The 21,584-nt window shown below is 30.7% G+C and overlaps 1 protein-coding gene and 1 long non-coding RNA gene across 2 annotated transcripts; both read left to right on the top strand.

Moving 5' to 3' along the window:
- Window positions 1-10,445: 10,445 nt before the first annotated feature.
- On the top strand, window positions 10,446-12,503 carry LOC125589757. The gene is made up of 2 exons (XR_007325911.1): window positions 10,446-11,462; window positions 11,530-12,503. It is a non-coding gene; the product is annotated as an uncharacterized LOC125589757 (long non-coding RNA).
- A 4,515-nt stretch (window positions 12,504-17,018) lies between these two features.
- Window positions 17,019-21,199, top strand: LOC125589756 (F-box/kelch-repeat protein At1g64840-like). Its single transcript, XM_048762123.1, has 2 exons — window positions 17,019-17,726; window positions 17,911-21,199. Exon 2 carries the CDS (start codon window positions 17,916-17,918, stop codon window positions 19,026-19,028), a length of 1,113 nt encoding a protein of 370 aa, XP_048618080.1. The 5' UTR covers window positions 17,019-17,726; window positions 17,911-17,915; the 3' UTR covers window positions 19,029-21,199.
- Window positions 21,200-21,584: the final 385 nt, after the last annotated feature.

Below are 21,584 nucleotides of genomic sequence, written 5' to 3'. Positions count from 1 at the left end.
CTTAGCTTTTTGCTTGCACGACTTGCTTAGCCCATATCATTGGTAAAATGATTATTATATAAAAAATATATATGCGAAATCGTCAGTATGAAATTGCTAAAGTTTAGACTTGGCATTGGGAAGTGTGGTCGAGATGAGGATATGGTGGCAGCGAATCTATCTAACCTATTAAAATTGAAGTACAAATAGTACTTACCACTAATTTTTGCCAAATAATTACATTTGACTGCCACTGGCCTTAAAAATCTATCCTTTTAAAATTTTCCTAAATCACCGTAAACAAATTGACGTCCCTTATCCTAAAATAACTTGTAACTAAACTGACTGTATTATGTGATATATTTACCCTTTTGTATTTCATATGTGTATCACGTTTAAAACCGGTACACTCCATTATTAATACTTCCAGTTTAATTTAATTCATACTCTAAGTACATAGTTTTGAAACCGATTCAATCCATGATAAACATATTATTTAATTGTAGTAAGATTCTAAAAACATTGTGTTGCACCGTGCACCGAACCTGAATTTGTATTGGTTTGTTTCTTTTTCCCTACAGAATGACCACTTCTACTTTATCTCTCGACCTACGAATGGTATACACTATACAATTTAAAATTTCCAATTATTAAACTAAACCGGGATTGGATAAAAGAAACTGAATCGGCCTTACCAAATAATTTTGGTATTAAATTATAAATGTCCTTCGAATATGGTATATTCAGAGTATCTGCTAAAAATATATGTAGATTTTGAAAATAAACCGTTTTCGTCAACCTAAGATCACGCTATTACTCAATATCACACCAAAAACCACACATATACTAACTTTAAGATCGATCTTCCAAAATCACGTAATATCTAACTTATTATCTTTCCTAAATCTCAACTTTATTCCAAGATTTATCCTTTAGTTCAAAAAATCTAGGTATACTTGATAGACATCTTAATAATCAATGTTTTTGGCCTATCTATAAATAAGAGCAATTCATTACAAGCTATAGAAATAAACAACAACAACAACGCAAGATTATTGTTTTTTAATAAATTTATTTTAATAGAAATTAATTTTAAATATGTTTATATATTTTATGTATTTATAAATTTATTTTATTTGTTTTTAAGGGATGCTAAGATTTTAGAATTGGAAAAAAATTATGACCCATCCCTATATTATTTTAGTTAGGAGATTTAAAATTTATATCAGAATATTTTATTAACTTTTAATTTTAATTATAACTGCAAAGATTAATTTTCAATCTAACTTTATGTTTAAATATTACTAATACATAATTTAATATAAACAAGCTAAAACATAAAATAAATACCCGTCCGGTCGGACGGGTCAAGGTCTAGTATACTATTATATCGCAAGACAAAACGAAACTTTTATTGTAGACTTGTTTGGAGTATAGGTTCCATATCTCTGCCAAAGTGCCAAGTGATTAATAACTTAATACATGATACATAATTGGGAAATCTGTTTTTTTAGAGCAAAAAAATGGTAACTATGTCCCTTTAGACTAAATTATACTACTTTATGTCCTATTAGACTAATTTTTTCCAAAATGGCAGTAATGCCCTTAAAATTGTAATTTTTTTAAAAAGATATATATAGAGTTCGACAAGGGGGATCGATCGATCCCACTTTACAAGTTATAGTGGATTGATCGATCCCGATCATTATTCAGAACAAAAAAAAACGCGAAATATATACTGATCGACCTGGTCCATTTCACTCGATCGGCGAAGGTCGATTTACACAGATCAACCGATCTGTAAGAATAGATCGATCGATCCCGTGCCGAGGAAAGAATCCCAAATCGTTTTTTTTTGGTTTTGTATGATTATATCCGGATTGATTCCCACTTGATTTGAACCGACCAAGCATGATTTCAACTCTTTAAACTCGATTTCTCTGGGATGAAAGTGAATATTCTCAAATATTTTCAAATATTTGAATTTCTAAAAATAGGAATTTGAATTTCTAAAAATAGGAATTTGAATTTCTAAAAATAGGACACGCCTCTTCAAGAATGTTCCATCGACAACAACCAGTAGCACCCCTTTGAATTTGAATTTCTAAATATAGGATATTTTTCTCTGGGATGAAAGTGAATATTCTCAAATCGATTTGTCGCTTTTTTTTGTTCCTTTTTTGTTTTTTTTTTTAAAAATCGATTTTTTAAAAAAATATAAAAGTGAATATTCTCAAATATTTTGTTTCCATATTTTTAGGAACTGATTTCTTATCCGTAGAATACAACTAATATGTAGAAATCAGTTTCTACAGTTTTTTAGAATTATAGTAATGTTTAGAATTTGATTTCTACATGTTTTAGATTTATAATAAATCTGTAGAAGTCGGTTTCTACATGTTTTAGAATTAGATTAATGTGTAGATTTTGATTTCTAAGAATTTTAGAATGGTAGGTTAAGCGCGGAATGTGTATTCTACATATTTGTGGAATACTCCTATTTACGTAGATCACGTATTCTAAACATTGTAAATTCAATGAAAAAAGTAGATTTCGTTTTCTACTTCGTAGAATGTCATTTCTACTTTTTTTAGAACATAATCTGAAATTTATAATTTTAACTTTTTTATAACTGGAAAATATACCATTAAATTCATATACGTATTTTAACAAATGTTACTATTTTTCCAAATTTTTTTTGTTTGTAAAACTATTTATTAAAATTATTTTCATAAATATTAAAGGGTATTATAAGAAAATATGATACAAAATATAGATTAGTCTAAAGGGACATAGTTACTATTTTTTTTCTCTAAAAAAACAGTTTTCCCTGCATAATTTAACCTGTGGGTGGAATGGTAACGTATTTGAAATAAACAAAAACCCCAATGTTTTTCTTTTGGACTTGAAATAATATGCAATCATCTTTGGGCTTTCCCTTTGGGTTATTCACCGATATATATGGGCTTTCTCTCGTGAAGGTAAAAGTCACGTAGCATACTTCAAAAAATAACACCTATCTAATTTATTAAAAATGAAGTACAAATAAATCTTCACCCTAAGTTTTTCTCAATAATTACAATCATATGCCACTGATCAAAACACCGTAGTTTTATACTTTCCTTAATTCATTCATTTCCTGTAAAAAAAACGCAAAAGCATCATGTTTGGTAGACTAACTAATTTATTAAATTAGACCAGCGCGTACCTAAACAAATACTCCATTTATCCTAGGACAAACCAGCACATACCACACCTTATTTCAAATACACGTGTAGTTATAACAAACAATATTGTTTTTTACTTATAACCACCTTCTTAATATTAAACATACTTAATGATTTTTCTATACACAAAATCTTAAAAATTGATTTCCAAAATTAGGGATGGAAAAAACATGAATACAAAAAACGTAACTGAATCCGATCCGAAAAAATAGTACTAAACCCGAATTGGTTAAATATCTGAACGAGTATAAAAAATAGGTATCTAAAGAATCAGAACCGAACCAGACTTGAACCAAAATATTTCGAGTATTCGAATATATCTGAATAAGATTTATATATTGAAATATATTAATTAGTTTTAGATTTAATATCCATAAATATCCAAAATATATAATATATTTTGATGTTTTCTAAACTACTTGAAAATATATGTAAATAATCAAAATTAAATATTTAAAATTGCCAAACAATACTCAAAACACCAAAAATAATTAAAATATCTATTGATTTTGCATTCAAATATTCAAGTCAAACCAATTTTTCTGTTAAGTTAGGTATTTTTAATTTATATGTTATATATTATTTTTATTTTTACATTTTGAAGTTTAAAGTATATATGAATTTTAATTTTTTTAAATAATTTAAACGAGATATTCGAATCCAAATCAAATCCGCAAAGATCCAAACTGAACCGGAACAAAAGTTTATAAATATCCGAATGGCGGTGAAATATTTAATTCCGAAAACCCAAAACCCAAATAAACCCTAACCAAACCTGAATGCCTATTACTATCCGAAATATTCTTATAATAACACACTTTTTGAAAATTGATTACAATTTTAGTAAATTAGAAATGGTTTGACATATAAATTATGCATATTAATTACGATTTTGGATGTACTCTATCTTAATTAGATTTTTTAAATATTCATAATATCAATAATGAAAGAGAAATTTTCATCACAAAAATAGCCTTTAATATAGAAATGACCAAAATAAGTTTTATTAAAACGTAAAAATGTATTTTACCTAGGTTTAACTAATCTAAACTTAGGGTTTAGAGTTAAGGGATTGGGTTTGGGGATAAGGTTTCAAATTTTAAAAAATAAAAAATAAATATTAAAATTTTCAAAATAAAAAGGGCTATTTTGGTCATTTTCTTGGAGGCTATTTTCTGACAAAAATTTTAAAAGGGTTATTTGAGAGAATTGCCTATAATGAAATTCAAACTTACTTAACTTAATGTATCCCTAATTTATTGCTATCATATTAACTAAAAAAATATCAAATCTTTTGAATACAATCTATATTTTTGACTCTTGAGTCCATATATTAGATTAAAAAATTAAATATTCGGAAAATGAATATAGAAAATGAGCAACCAGAATATGATTTTCATATATACTATCACATAAACGGAAAATAAGTCAATCTTTCAATTAATAAAATATTTAAAACATGAATATTCCTTTTATTTAAAAAACTTCATACTAGAAAAACAAATGTTATATTACAAAATAGTAAAAGTTTAACTAATCAAATATGATATACTTTTAAATATTTTAAAATAATGTGAAACATTTTATCATAAAAAAATTAAGTGAATTAAAAATGTTTTTAATTTATGGGATTTATCGTAAAATAGCATCCATTACCTAATTATTTGTTACCAAGAACTAAAAATGTTTAAAATACAAAATACATGTAATTAATAAATTAATATCACCAACTGTCACATTATAATGTAAAATAAAAAATATTTATAAATGTGTAATTTCATGCATATTTACACTATTGCTTCTATACGAAAAATATATATATATGTGTATATATATATATATTATCAGTTAGCACTACTGACTGTTGAAGACATGATAAATTACTATGGATCTCTCCTATTAAATTGTTGTGTTTAAAAATACATATAAACAAATATATAAGTGTTTTACGTTCAATCAAATAAAAAAAAAATTAGACAAATATCAAAGCTAAAGAAAACATCCGCACGGGCGTGCAGGTAAAAATCTAGTTATATATTAAAACAGAAGTTATATATTAAAACATAAGTCACGACCTTGATTCATGTGCGTTTTTTTTTTAAAAATAGACTCTCACTACAAATCAATATCATTCATTTATTACTAATAATATGGATTAATAATATATCATTCCTAATATAACATCGATTCCTAAAAACCCGGATTGGTTAACAAACTCACCTTGATTCATGTGTGATATTTTTATTTGGATCATCATTTAAATTTTTTATTAAATGTATTTCCTTAAAGCTAATATATAATCTTTTAACTACTTAAATCATAATATAATTTGATATCTTTTAATTTAAAATATAAATATATATATTTAATTTTTTTTAACAAATGTGTTGAAAAACATTAACAATATCTTAATTATCAAAAAATTATATATAAATATTTTTACTAATTTTGTAATTAGTAATGAAATTAATGTAATCATACATTAATATATATACTCAGTTATCTGTTATAAACATTATATTTAACTAATTTTACTATTTTATAGTTATATCTATCATTTTAAAATAAGACATTGTATTTAACTAAATATGATAAAATTATTTTAAACTGATAAATTAATATATTTTATTTTCACAAACATTAAAAATTTATGCTAGAAATATAATATGTTGGTAGAACGGGTTAACATTAGTAAATTAGATAATTCATGTATAAAATAGCTTTTCTTAAAAAATTATATATATATATATATATATAGTTATTATCTTAAATCAATAAACATAAAAAATATTGATAAAGAAAATCTAGCGCTTTCAATTACGGATCAGAATCATAATAATTGAATAAAAAATAATTTTAAAATATATATAATAAAAAATACCAAATATATGTGATGATTTGAAATAATCAATTAACTTACAGCATGAAAACTATCAAGTTGTTATATTTAAAATAATTATATATAAACATTTAAATATATAAGTAAATTAAAAATATATTCTAATTATGTAAAATATATGTATACATGAAAATTAATACCCGCATGGTTGTGCGGGTCCAAATCTAGTATTAATTAGGACTGAAACCTATTATCCGGAATCCAGATCCGATCTAAGATCTGTTCCGGATCTGCTCCAAAATTTGATATCCGGGCACCCCAGATCTTGATAGTAAAATATCGAATTTGGATCCGGATATCTTAATTTTAAATCTGAATATCCAGATCAATGTTTTTAAAATATACTAACATTTTAATTTTATTAATAATTATAATTGATATATTATTATTTATACATAAAATCAGTATTATAATATTATATTCTAATTTTTATATTATTATATACATATTGCTAAATCTTGTATAAATATTTAATTTATGTATTGTTTTTCGAATTTTAGTATTTACAAAATATATCTATTCTTAATTTTTTTACGGATCTGGATATTCGCAGTTAGTATAATTTCTAGACGAATATCCAAAATTTAGATATCCAAAATCGATAGATCCAAATTCGGATAAGTCCATGGATCCATATCGGGATACCCCAAAGTGTATTCAGTTGTAAACATGAAACCTGATATGAATAGTGTCAAGTGTGTTTAACTGTAAACGTGAAACCTTAACTTATTTTTTATATTCATTTATAGGTAACATGAAGTTTGTTTAGAACATATATCCCCATATGATTTTGATTTAAAGGTTCTGGAGTTGAGATAAAAAATGATAATTTTTAAATAGAGATTAAGTCAATCCTAGTTTAAAAGTGTTTAAGTTGTTAGAATGACATTTAGCGAGTTCTTGGCTTTCGGTAGAAAAATGATCGTATATGATTTTAAATGTTTTTTTAAGTTTAAAGAATCTCTTTATTTATAAAATATTGAACGCATAATTTTTTTTTGTTTTTTTTTGTTTTTTTTCCTTTTATCCTTTTTAAGTATTCAGTGTCTTATTGCCGATTTTGTTTCTATTTTGACTTCCTATTTTTTATCGACTTCAGGCCCGGTCTTGAGCAGATACTCAAGAAACATTGGTATGGGGCCTATAATTTTATACACTTGAAAGCTTACAATTTATACTGTTTTTTTTGTAACAAATGTAAGAATGGATCCTAATCAAATTGCAACATAATAAAACCTTGAATATTTTTTTCATTAGTCTATAATATAAAAAAAGTAAATAGATAATTTCTAGGATTGATAAACTTTTGCAATCTTGAAAATATTATAAATTCACTTTTAATTTCGTAACTAAAATTTTTATTTTCATTTTGGGCCCATATTTTTGGTTTCGCATTGGACCCGAAATATCTGAAGACCGGCACTGATCGACTTCCATTTATTAAACGTGTTGGTTTGAATTTAGTAAGGGCTTTGACAAAAGTGTCAAACTCGTCTCCAAAACATAAAAATAAACACAACACATATCTGTCTCACGTACGAATAACGAAGATTTTTGTGAACTTAATCATCACTAATATTGGAGCTAAGTTTCATGCATGAGGTATCCGAAATTGAGTTTGCTACTTGTACGAAATCTAAGTTCCTCATCGACCCGAAGAGTATAGTTGTAGCAATTATGCCATGGAACTTGAGATGCAAGGCTCTCAAGATCTAGCAAATGCCATCATTTGTCTGATCTATGACGATTTTTTGGGAACATTTCACACCCACACCCACTACAAAAAAAAGTTACCAAGTGCCACTATTACTCCAGGTCTAGGATGTTTGGTATTTAAACCGGAAAGGGTATACTCTATAAATCTGATTTACTTTCTCAAGATACAGATAAATCTCTATAATATTATTTGAGAAGTCACTTTAATACGTGTCGCACTTACGCTAACTCCCGTGATGGATAATATAGGTAACAATATCGGATAAGTTGGGAACCGGCTTATATCTATAAAAAAAATTGAATCCAATTTAGTTCTGGTTCGATTCTGTTTTTCGGGTAATTTTGGATAATATAGGTAACAATATCAGATAATTTGGCTTTTTCAGTTTAAGTGTCGGGTAATTCAGTTGTTCGGATATAAATATCAGGTATCTAAGATGATTTTTAATATTTTAAAAAGTAATAAACAGAATCATATAAACGAATTTATGTACATCTTTTCCCAGCAGAGCTATCGTTCCAGGTTCGTTCATGCCGTTTTCCCTCATGAATGGCAATGGAAGACCCTGGAAAAAGATTTGAACCAATGAGAATGCAAGTAATAGAACTAAATAACCTTCTAGAACAAGAGTTGATTGATGAATCACCAGTCTACTGTTTTTGAAGCTGTCTTGTGTAAGTGTTAATTAAAGTCACTAATCGGTTCTGGCTTCTGAATTCCGTACTGAGCAAACTGAGCACAGGAGTTGCGTTTTCCCATGTTTAATCCGTTTGCTCTAGCAAAATCTTTCAAGCCCTTTCCTAAACTCATTCTTCCTGAGTTTTCCCGTAGAAGATTTGCCAGCATCCTTGTACCATCTAACCATCTTTCCCCAACAAAGTTACCAAACCCGGTTTGTCCATACAGTCAATGAAAAACCTCAGATGAATTAAAACAGTTTCACACACCACATATATATAATTAATATGCTGTTTGAGTCCAGTTTATGTGATTATTCTTAATTTTTTATGTATCATTATTCTTAATTTTGGCTAATAGAAAGTTTAGAGACATTATGTGCAACTGTCAATGAAATACTTCAGATAAACTAAAACAGTTTGACACACCACACATATCTAAACTATACTAAAAGGTGAATATGGAGTGTTTCTAGCATGTACACGTAGGCTAATATATTTAACCAATCAAGACATTCCAATAATACACGCTGGCAAAAGACACGAGGCTCTTGCTTTCGTATGGGCTCTGCTGTGTTTCGATGGGCTTCGTCGGTTAGCATTGGGCTTTCCTACCTAGTTCAATTAAAAAAAAAAAATTCAACCCAAGACGGATAACACGAGGCTCTACGCTTCTCGCTCTTCGTCTTCACCGTTTCTTCACCATCGTTTCAGTTCTCTCGAGCCAGAACTCCACAATCAATACTCCACTACATCTCGATTCAATCGAGTTACCTCCGACGCTAACTGACCTGGATCTCACGGTGAACCGTTTATCGGAACTGGACTCGAGGATCGCTCACCTCTCTATGCTCAAGAAGCTTTCTCTTCGCCAAAACCTAATCGAAGACTCCGCCGTCGAGCCTCTCTCTCGCTGGGACGCCTTGTCCGATCTCGAGGTGATTATTATCATCCACTCTCTGATTCTGCGAATTTCACAAATATGATCTCTCGAGGCCTTACGATTGATAGTCATTTGTATATGTAGGTGCTGATTCTCAGAGATAACAAGCTAGCGGAAGTACCAGATATAAGCATATTCTCAAGGCTTTTGGTCTTTGACGTATCTTTCAATGAAATCACTTCGTTGGAAGGATTATCAAAGGCCTCTAGCACGTTGAAGGAGCTCTATGTGTCTAAGAATCTAAACTATACTAAAAGGTGAATATGGAGTGTTTCTAGCATGTACACGTAGGCTAATATATTTAACCAATCAAGACATTCCAATAATACACGCTGGCAAAAGACACGAGGCTCTTGCTTTCGTATGGGCTCTGCTGTGTTTCGATGGGCTTCGTCGGTTAGCATTGGGCTTTGCTACCCGGTTCAATTAAAAAAAAAAAATTCAACCCAAGACGGATAACACGAGGCTCTACGCTTCTCGCTCTTCGTCTTCACCGTTTCTTCACCATCGTTTCAGTTCTCTCGATCCAGAACTCCACAATCAATACTCCACTACATCTCGATTCAATCGAGTTACCTCCGACGCTAACTGACCTGGATCTCACGGTGAACCGTTTATCGGAACTGGACTCGAGGATCGCTCACCTCTCTATGCTCAAGAAGCTTTCTCTTCGCCAAAACCTAATCGAAGACTCCGCCGTCGAGCCTCTCTCTCGCTGGGACGCCTTGTCCGATCTCGAGGTGATTATTATCATCCACTCTCTGATTCTGCGAATTTCACAAATATGATCTCTCGAGGCCTTACGATTGATAGTCATTTGTATATGTAGGAGCTGATTCTCAGAGATAACAAGCTAGCGGAAGTACCAGATATAAGCATATTCTCAAGGCTTTTGGTCTTTGACGTATCTTTCAATGAAATCACTTCGTTGGAAGGATTATCAAAGGCCTCTAGCACGTTGAAGGAGCTCTATGTGTCTAAGAATCTAAACTATACTAAAAGGTGAATATGGAGTGTTTCTAGCATGTACACGTAGGCTAATATATTTAACCAATCAAGACATTCCAATAATACACGCTGGCAAAAGACACGAGGCTCTTGATTTCGTATGGGCTCTGCTGTGTTTCGATGGGCTTCGTCGGTTAGCATTGGGCTTTGCTACCCGGTTCAATTAAAAAAAAAAAATTCAACCCAAGACGGATAACACGAGGCTCTACGCTTCTCGCTCTTCGTCTTCACCGTTTCTTCACCATCGTTTCAGTTCTCTCGAGCCAGAACTCCACAATCAATACTCCACTACATCTCGATTCAATCGAGTTACCTCCGACGCTAACTGACCTGGATCTCACGGTGAACCGTTTATCAGAACTGGACTCGAGGATCGCTCACCTCTCTATGCTCAAGAAGCTTTCTCTTCGCCAAAACCTAATCGAAGACTCCGCCGTCGAGCCTTTCTCTCGCTGGGACGCCTTGTCCGATCTCGAGGTGATTATTATCATCCACTCTCTGATTCTGCGAATTTCACAAATATGATCTCTCGAGGCCTTACGATTGATAGTCATTTGTATATGTAGGAGCTGATTCTCAGAGATAACAAGCTAGCGGAAGTACCAGATATAAGCATATTCTCAAGGCTTTTGGTCTTTGACGTATCTTTCAATGAAATCACTTCGTTGGAAGGATTATCAAAGGCCTCTAGCACGTTGAAGGAGCTCTATGTGTCTAAGAATGAAGTTAACAAGATTATGGAGATTGAACACTTGCACGACTTGCAGATTCTTGAGCTAGGGTCCAATAGATTGTGGGTTTCGATTTGTCCTGATTACTTTACAATGTTTTAGCAATGAATATGAAAGCATTGAGGTTTATTCAGGTGATTGTGAATATGGAGAGCTTGACAAAGTTAGAAGAGCTGTGGCTGGGAAGAAACCGTATCAAAGTTGTGAATTTGTGTGGGCTCAGATGTATTAAAAAGATTAGCTTGCAGAGCAATCAATTGACCTCTATGAAAGGATTTGAGGTGTGTGTTGTTTTACTCTTACCATCATTTTACTAAATCTGATGCATTGAAAAAAATATGTGGACAGGACTGTGTTGCTCTTGAAGAGTTGTATCTGAGCCATAATGGTATCTCAAAAATGGAAGGCTTGAGTGCGTTGGTTAACCTACGGGTATTAGACGTGTCGAACAACAAGCTCACATCAGTTGATGACATTCAGAGCCTCACAAAGTATTTCACTTTTCCTTTTCTTCAGGACTGACTTTTTTATTTTGGTGATTTTTTGTTTGTTTACGTTCTGACTTTTCCTTTACCTGTAGGTTGGAAGATTTATGGCTTAATGACAACTAGATAGAAATACTTGAAGCTATCACATAAGCTGTTGAAGGCTCTAAAGCTAACAACTTTCCCGGATTCTCCATGTAGTTAGTCATTAAAACCCTTTTATTAACTTATTTTTTTCTAACAATATAATATGACTTCCGACAATTTGACTAATCACTGTATAGAAAATGGATGCTAATGTAACTGCAAACTGTGTTCATCCTGGAATCGTGAGAACGTGTCTCACAAGAGACCGAGACGGCCTCATCACTGATTTTGTCTTTTTCTTGACCTCTAAGCTTTTGAAGTCCGTTCATCAGGTATCTAAGTCAAATCAATATTGATCGATTTTCATTTATAAATCATATATTTAGAATTATCCAAACTAACGTACGACATCATAAAAATAGCTTACTGATCTCTGTTAATTATTTATAGGCAGCAGCAACGACATGCTGCCTAGCAACGAGTCCGAGATTGAGGAACGTGTGCGGCAAATACTTTTCAGACTGTAATGAAGCTCGGACTTCTAATCCGGATCGTGCAATCTTAAAGCTCAGAGACTGTGGACTGCTTCTGAGTTGTTGGTCACTCCAGCTTCCACTCCCGATGTTTATCAAACCTTTAACTACTTTTTAACCAACGATGCTATGTATGTGTAAAGCCTTTCCAAGCTTCTTGGTTGTGAAATGTTTTAGATCATTTGGAGGAGTAATAAAGTTTATATGTTATCACTAATCACATATATAGATTGAAGAAAGGCAACACAGGCAGATATAAACATTGGCACGCCAATGTATATATGTACCACAAAGACAACTATTAAGTTATCATCATATTAAAATCTAGGGGGCATTAAGCACACACCTAACAAAAAAATATTTAAAACACACTGTGTTAGTGTTATCGGCTAAACAAGAGTTTGTTTTTAAGATTTTTGTAAGAACATAGTTTGTTTTTAAGATAATATTGGCTTTTTAACATGCTTTTGCATACTCATTGCATAATTATATTATATGCACTTGCAAGGCATCGTCAGTCCTATATTATACTCAAATTTTATGTAGTGTTTCCAAATCTACAGAGTGATGCTCTGGTTTATATGATTTAAAGACTAATTTTTGGTGGTGTTTTAAAAAAAATTGGATTAGTTTGGTTTGTGTTTTATTTTTCTTTGTAATGTGTTTCCATGAGCTGGTTTTGAGAAAAATAATTTTTTTTGTTGTTTGATATTTTTATTCAGTTTATTTTTTTATCATAAAAAAGTTTGGTTTTGTAAAAATAACCGATTTAAATCATCTATTTTAATCAGAAACCATGTAAAGCAATTTCATTTCTCTTAATTCCGTTGATATTTGATCAAAAAACATTTCTTAACCTAAAGCTAAAAATTTTAGTTTTCAGCCTGCTTGATAAAAGAATTTTGGTTAGTGTATCAAATCAATATTGTATAGCCGTAAATTAATTATACAAATGGAATTATTTATCATTTGAAATAAACAATGCAAAAAGCCTGTATATATGTCAATTTGTATTTTTTGTAGAGAGGTCAGAAATTGAAAATGTAAAATCAATAATTCTAAATACATAAAAAAATTTTAAATTAAATGTAGATTTAACAATTGTTTTGTATGAAACAAAAGATTTTAGCTGAAACTTAAGAATATTGACTATTCATAACTCTCCGTTCATTTTAATAATAAATAAACAACAAAGAGTAAGGAGTTGATTGGTTGTTCTGAAGTTTTTGTTTTTGTTTTTAATTTAGAAAATAAGTTGTGAATTGTTTTGCTTCGGCTTTAATTGTTTTGCTATATATCTATTTTCAAAGCACTAAATGAAATCTTTAGAAAATTTGATTTTGAAAACTTATATATTATTTTTTTTCAAAAAAACTTTATACTATATCTTTAATTTTAAAAGATAAAATACGATTGTTTTAAAAATAAAAATTTTAGAAAAAAGTGGATGTCTAAAACATTTACCACCATTACCAATCAACCCCTGAGTTTATTCATTTCAAATTCGTTGGAGAACATAATAAATTAATTTCCGTATTATTACTTATGTTTTTGGTAGTCAATTTTAAAATAATACATATACATGCTTTTATAAAAAAATAAACAAGTTAAAATTAATTAAAAATTATAAGAAGAAATTTACCCGGGCGTAACCCGGACAAAGACCCTAGTATAATTAATACGGTATTTGAGTCAAGTCTATATGTCTATTCTTAATTTTTTTGTATTATTATTTATAAGATACACAAGTAACAAAATTTAACTACTAATTTAATTTTGTTTTTAGTTATTTATATAACATGCAAAATAATTTTTACAGAACTTTCTTAAAAATATATTTTTTAAAATGTATAACATAATTTTTTCGTTTGTATGAACCAAATAGTTTTGTACAGATTTTTTGATGGAAAATGCAACTTCATTTTGTTTTGTATATCTATAGTTCGTTTACCTTTTTAATTTAAAATTAAATTATATATACACATTTGCATATCATTAGTTATACAATACACAACTAACTAACATTACTAATTTCATTTGAATTTTTAATTATATATATAACATACAAGGAAACGTTTTTAAATCTTTTTTTAACCAAATCATTTTAAAATGTATGAAATAATCTACCAACTTTTTCAGTAATTAATGATTTATATATTTGTTAATAGAAAAGCTTAAATATGTTTCTTATCAAGAGTTACTTTTACTTTTACTCTAAATTATATAATATATAATTTTGTATATTATTATATCATAATACATAAGTAATAAAAATACTAACCACTAATTTGTATTTTTTTTTTCTTATTATCTATATAACATGCAAAAGAAGTTTTTAAATCTCCCTTATACGAATAAAATATATTTTAATATAAATTATAATTTAACATGTATTCTAAAATTAGTTATTATACGTAATATTATTTGGAATGTTTATTATATCTTACCAAAAGTTACAATATTAGTTAGATATAATTGGAAACATTAAAATAAATGAAAATCTAGCATTGATGACACAATTTCCTTAAATACATATCTGTGATAATCATTATTGGTAAGTATTATTTGTTTGGTTATTGAATTAAGTTGATTTTTGATTTAGTTTTCTTTTTGAATTGAATTAAATAAATCAATAATAAAAAAATCATAAACCAATCAATTTAAAACAATTAATTGGAGATCTCTCATATGAGTGACACATAAGAAAAAGTCACTAAATTGTCTTCTCAATTAATATATAGTAGGATAATATTTGTTATGTTTTGACAAGATATAATATATATTTTATTTTACAAAATTGAATGTGAATTTAATTTTTTAAATATTTCTAAATAAACAGATTTTTTATTTCTTTAAAAATATAAATATTATGACTTTTGTAATATTTTATTAGATTTTATCAACAACTATAGTAAAAAATAGTTAATGTATGCTCCATTTTAAATTGCTTACAGTCTTATTATATTATATGTTATGTAACTTTGATTTCCAAATGTCATTCAATTAATATTACATAACATTTCCAATAATATTTGCTAAAAATAACATATATACGAAAACACAAATAATATTTTTCTAAAGATGATATGAACATGATAATAATTGCTGAAATCACAAAATAATTCATTGGAAAAAATGTTTAGAGTAATTGACCATACGGATTATTTAACATTTGACATGCTAGATTGGATATAAATAACATGCTAGGTGTTTGTTCGCGATTTCAGGGACGATAATTGAAAAGTCAATTCAGTGATTTCTGATAAAGTGTCGCTCATAGGTGAAGTTTAACGAAATTATTGTTATTTGATTGGTTGGTGACTTTTATTAAATATTTATTTTAATCAAATCAAAAAATAAAAGGAAACTCTAGAACCAATTAATACAAGTTACCAAAAATCACACGTAATATTACAACTAATAATTTATGGTAGCTAATTGCATAATTATAGAAAGAAAATATAATGTTTCATCAATTCCGTATTTTTATAAATTATCTAAAATATTTTTATATATTTTTATAGAAATAAATATAATGGTTTTATATTCTTATATTAAGAATAAGATTTGTATATAAGACATTTTTAGAAATTTTATGTTTTTTTAAACCCAACGAGATTTATAAATCATTTTAATTTTTTTTTTGGTTTTAATTCTGGCCTACAAAATCATTTTATTAGAGTTTCTAAATCATTTATGAGACTTTCATCAAATCTATTTATAGAAATCTTGAGCACATCTCATTTAAATGAAAAATGATAATTGCTTATAGATCTAATTATAATTGTATATTAGGTGTTTGCCCGCAATTTTACGCGTAATTATATTATATGAAGAAATATATGTTTACATTTATATAAATTTTGAATAATAATTTAATTTTAAAATTCTAATTTCAAATAATTGGATAATCAAAAATTTCATTATATATTTTTAGAAGATCTATGAGATTTAAAATAGTTTAGCAACGTAAACCTTAGTCATTACAAATATTTCTCGTCCAGAAAAGCAATATTATAATTAATTCAGATAATTGGTTGTAGAATTAATATTTATTTTATTTTATCACGTGAAAAAACCGGGAATACTCTAACTTTCAAGAAATAAAAAAAGAGATTTTTTTTTGTGTAGGAACAATACAATGATCGGATGTTTTTATCATGAAGATATTTTGTAAATGTTTTTGTGTGGAGTTTAGAAAACATAAAAAGTTCTACTAATTCTTTACCTAAATATCTAATTCTTTTATATAATAATATATAACCATTAATTTTCTTTCAATAAAAAAAGTTAAAGTATCATGATTTATAATATATAGGGGGAAATGTATATTTATAATGATTTATAAATCATATAGAATCACCACACTTATTATCTTATCTAATAAAGTAGAAATAATTGATTTTAGATTTCAATAGTTGATATTTTAGATTTTTATTTATTTTTTTCAGTGCTAAAATAAAAATTTGCTTTACAATCAATTATTTTCAAATTTTAGATTTAAATACTATTTAATTTCTAATAGATACTGAAATTTTTGATAATCAAACTATTAAATGCCAAACTTTTAATATTTCAAATTATTATTCAATAATTGTAACATTATAAACATAGCATGTACTTTTTATATAATACTACCTCCGTTCCCGAAAGTAAGATGTTTTAGATTTTTTTCTTGTTTCACAAAGATAGATTTTCTATATTGTTAAAGTACTTTTTTATACTTTTGAAAAACATTAATTGAGAATATTTGAATTGATTAAATTTCATTGATGGAAAGTTATTGGAAAGTGCATGATAAAGTAAAAAATACATTAAATTATAAATATTTATTAAATTCTTAATAAGCGTGTATACTCTAGAAAATCTTACTTTCAGGAACATATGGAGTATTATCATCCCCGAAATCGCGGATAAACATGCTAGATTAGATATCATTGGAAACATTAAAATAAATGAAAATCTAGCATTGATGACACAATTTTCTTAAATACATATATGTGATAATCATTATTCTTTAATAAAAAAAAATCACCCACAAATCAAATTAAAACAATTAATTGGAGAGTTATTTTATGAGTGACAAATAAGTAAAATTAATATATAGTAAGATAAGATAAGATTTAAAAATTAAAGGAAAAAAAAACACTTTTTAGTACTTTGAATCTGAATCGACGAAACCGAAACACTGAATGGGTAATTTACAATTACAACCTGGCCGTTTCCATTCCAAAACCGACGTCATTTCTCGATGCTATAAATTGCTCGCGGAGATGAACATGTATGGTCACTTCATTTCTTCTCCGACAACTTCTCCCTCCTAGGTTTTTGTCTTTCCATCAAGACATGCATGGTTACTTCTCTCACCATTGAAATTGTATCTCAAAGTCGTAGTATTACATAGTCGCCATTTCCGAGCACAATTCTCTGAAACCGAAAGGTACTGTGTCTTTTTTTTTTTTGGTTTTGTCGGCTATAGATACTCTTAAGTAATTAAGTTACTAGAGAAAAACCTTCTTGGTTAGTCATATACTTCGCTAGGAGATGTTATTATTAATGGAGGTTAATCCTTGTCTGTTCATGAAGTTGCTAAAGAGCTTAATTTTTTCTCTCTGGTTTCACAGCTAACATGGCTGAACCTGCAACGAAAGAGGAGAAGATGATACCAGACTGGACTAAGCTCCCTGAAGAGCTTCTTCAGATTATCACCCATAAAATGAACTGTTTCGATGTTGTTCATTCTCGCTCCGTCAGCACCTTGTGGCGATCGGCATTCCCATATCCGGCTTCCCTGCTGCGCTCAAGCTACTCTCTTCCCACTTATCCTGTCGAAAAGGACGGCTTGTGCTCCCTCCACAAGATCCCTTTCCTCCTCGCCATTGATGAGTCGGCTTCTGAGTTTTTCATGGGATTAGTAGGCCGAGACGAGTCTGCTGACTACATGGAGGTGGTCCCATCTCCTCTTCAGTGCTCGCTAAGGGTGAAGATGCGAAAATCTGATCCAACAATATTGATGAACGTGATCGGCTCCCAGATCGTATCTCTAGGCCATCAGTACACAATGGTTTGTTGGGATCCTAAAGGATTGAGAACAACTTACAAAAACGCTGCTGCTATTCTTCCGCTAGGAGGAGGAGAGTTCGTTGTGCTCCGTATCTTCTCGGGAACTTTGTTCGTGTTAACAAGTACTAAAAGGAAGTGGGTGCGGCTTCGGGGCGTTCCAAGTTTTCGATGCACTGCTTTAGTCACTTTTAGAGGAAGGTTCTATGCTTCTTTCTTCTATGACAAGGAAATTCTAGCTATCCATCCTTATTCGCTAGTAGCAGTTCGCCTGATACCTCAAAACTTTACCTATGAAATCACTCATCTGATTCCAGCTGGTGATGATGAGCTTTTCCTGGTTAAGAAAAACAAACCTAATAATGGTTCTGTAACATGTACAGTGAGTAGGCTGGTGGGTTTAGGATGGGCCGAGGTCGATGATCTGGGAGACCGTGTGTTGTTTCTTGGACAAGATCGTGCAAATGTCTACTTCTCGGCTAACCAGCTTCCTGATGGTTGTGGTGTGACCGGGAACTCGATTTTGTTCTCCGCACGACCAGGCGTTGAAACCTACTTCTATAAGTATGGACCACCCGAAGTTCCAAAAAAAAACGTGGTGGGTGAATGGAGAATCTCAAGAGAAAGCCGTGTGAAATTCATTGATTCTCATGAGGCTTATGCTTTCCGGGTTGAGTTTTGAATTCTATGTCTTGCTTTGGGTACTTTAGGACATCTATTGCTTTTGTTTTTGTTTTTGTTAGATCAAAACAAACTTTTTCCTATGATTTTAGGTATTGACGTGATGTCTGGGGAAAAATGTTTTGGGTGGCCTTTCTCTTAATGAAGTTTCAGTTTGTCTTATTTGCCTGGAGAAGTTTCCAGTCGTATCAAAATACTTTCTTGGTTATGTTATGGTCCTTGTAGATTATTAATTTGCAAGCATGTTGACTCTACAAGTCTTCCTCTGAAACCAATCTCTTCATTAAATATAGTGCTAGCACAACTTTGCATTTCATTTTCCTATTAGTAATAGATAACTCTTAATACTATTAAGATTATATCAAGCCTATCTTATCCTTCACCAACTAGTTAGTGATATATTGGGTTCCAAGCTATCCAAGTTTATCCAACATAATTCAAGAAGAACAATTGAGTCGGAATATCTAAACTGGTTAGTCTAGATTATATAAACTGGTTATTTTTGTTTGATCACCAAGTCATTGTCAATTTATAGTCCATGGATTCGGATTCCTTGTCTCTCTCTTGAGTCTTGCTCAGGTTCTTCCAATAGCTTTTACAAAGGTGAATAAGATCCGAATGGCAAAGAGGATGAGCCTATTGGATAAACACTGGCGTGAAGTGGTCTATAAGCTTTTTGGTTTGAGAAGGAACGTAAGAGAATGAGATTGGTAGGAGGTTGGAAAGAGTTCTACGACGCTAATGATGTGAAGATATAAGATTCGATCATGCTGGAGCTGATTTGGTAAGCAGACAGAAACTATATTCCAACGTTCTGTTCCAATGTGAAATCCATTAAGAAAATTAAATTGTACCTCAAGTTATTGAATTGCATGAATCAATGTTTTAACCGGTGATATCTGTTTGTAACAAAGGCTGTGCTAAAGTCGAATTCTGGAATGCTATGTTTGTGTGAAGAAGACAATGAAATCTGCTTTTGATGTGTTGGCATTTTTTTTTTTTTTTGACAACAAGACAATTACAGACTCATATTGACTCTGTAAACCAGATCGGCAACTCCGCGTCCATATGAACGACGAAAGACGGTTGTTTCCTAGCACTACGTGCCATGCTATCCACCCGTAGGTTCTCCGTTCGGGGTACATAAATGATATCTGAGTTGTGGAAGCTTCTTCGTAAAAGCTTAATATCTTCTAGGTAGCTTTCAAATGCTGGCCATTCTTCTGGTTCCGAAACCATCTTCACCAATTGAGAACAATCCGTTGCAAACGTAACCTGAAACTGTCGTAAGTTCTTCATACATTCCATTGCCCAAATCAACGCCTCCACCTCCGAGTGAAGAGATGATAGACACGCCCTTACATTCCTTGCCCCTAATAAACCATCAAAACCCGGTAAGGCATTATTTTTTGAAATAGTGGTCCTCAGTTATGCTGTGAGCTTGTTACTTCACTTGTTTGCTAAGCTGATACATACGTTTACTTGAGCTAGTTTGTAGTTAAGTCTTATAGAAGCTGAATCACAAATATACTGGAAAATGTCAAATCATTCAGTGGTTAAGTTGTGTTCATAAGAAGAAATAATTTTGAAAGCTTGCGGAAACAATATATTAAATCTAAAAGTAAATAAATAGCATAAAAACTAACATCTTTATGATTAATTTGTATTCTTTTGCTATTTAGTGATTCATTTGTGTTGGGGTCAAAATCGGTCACGACGGAATCAATGTCTAAAACTCCCCGAAAAATATTTCTCGATTTGTGAATTTCGTATAATTTTATTGAAAATATTATACGACGAAGTTATTAATATTATTGGGATAAAAAACGGACACGACGAAGTTAACATTCAAATATCCGTAAAAATCAGCATGAACGTTTTTACGAAAAGTAATCTTTGTAAAGAAATCTTTACGAAGAACTTTGCGGTGAAATCTTGCACTAATCTCGGTTGATTCATCGAAAGTAAACACCCATAGTCCAAGAACACGTTCATAAAACGTCAGAAAAGGATCCAAACAAGGTCTCCACGTAGCGACCGGTCCGCGAACGAGCCGGTCGCTACGTAGCGACTGACCCACGAACGAGTCGGTCGCTACGTAGCGACTGACCCGCGAACGAGTCGGTCGCTATGTAGCGATCGTCCAAGCCATTCGGTCGGTCGCTACGTAGCGGACCGACCAAGCCATTCGGTCGGTCGCTACGTAGCGACCGACCCGCGAACGAGTCTGTCGCTAAGTAGCGACCGACCAAGCCACTCGGTCGGTCGCTATGTAGCGACCTACCCGCGAACGAGTCGGTCGCTATGTAGCGACCGACCAAACCTTTCGTTCGGTCGCTACGTAGCGACCGAACCAGCGCGGACCAGGTCGCTACGTAGTGACCAAACTGTCTCGGACATCGATCAACGGGTACGACCCAAATCTGTGCATTCTCATCTGTTCCTCAATGCTAGCTCCCATGTACCGCAGCCATATCATTTCTCACATCATTCCGATCAAAGTTACCGTTGAAACTTTACGATAAAAACCGAGAGAACTTGTTTTTGTCGAAAAGAA

The sequence above is a fragment of the Brassica napus genome, chromosome C7 (genome assembly GCF_020379485.1).
Source record: "Brassica napus cultivar Da-Ae chromosome C7, Da-Ae, whole genome shotgun sequence".
Classification (NCBI taxonomy): Eukaryota; Viridiplantae; Streptophyta; class Magnoliopsida; order Brassicales; family Brassicaceae; genus Brassica; species Brassica napus.
Note: the sequence above shows the minus strand (reverse complement) of the source record. Positions and strands in the feature narration are given on the sequence as shown.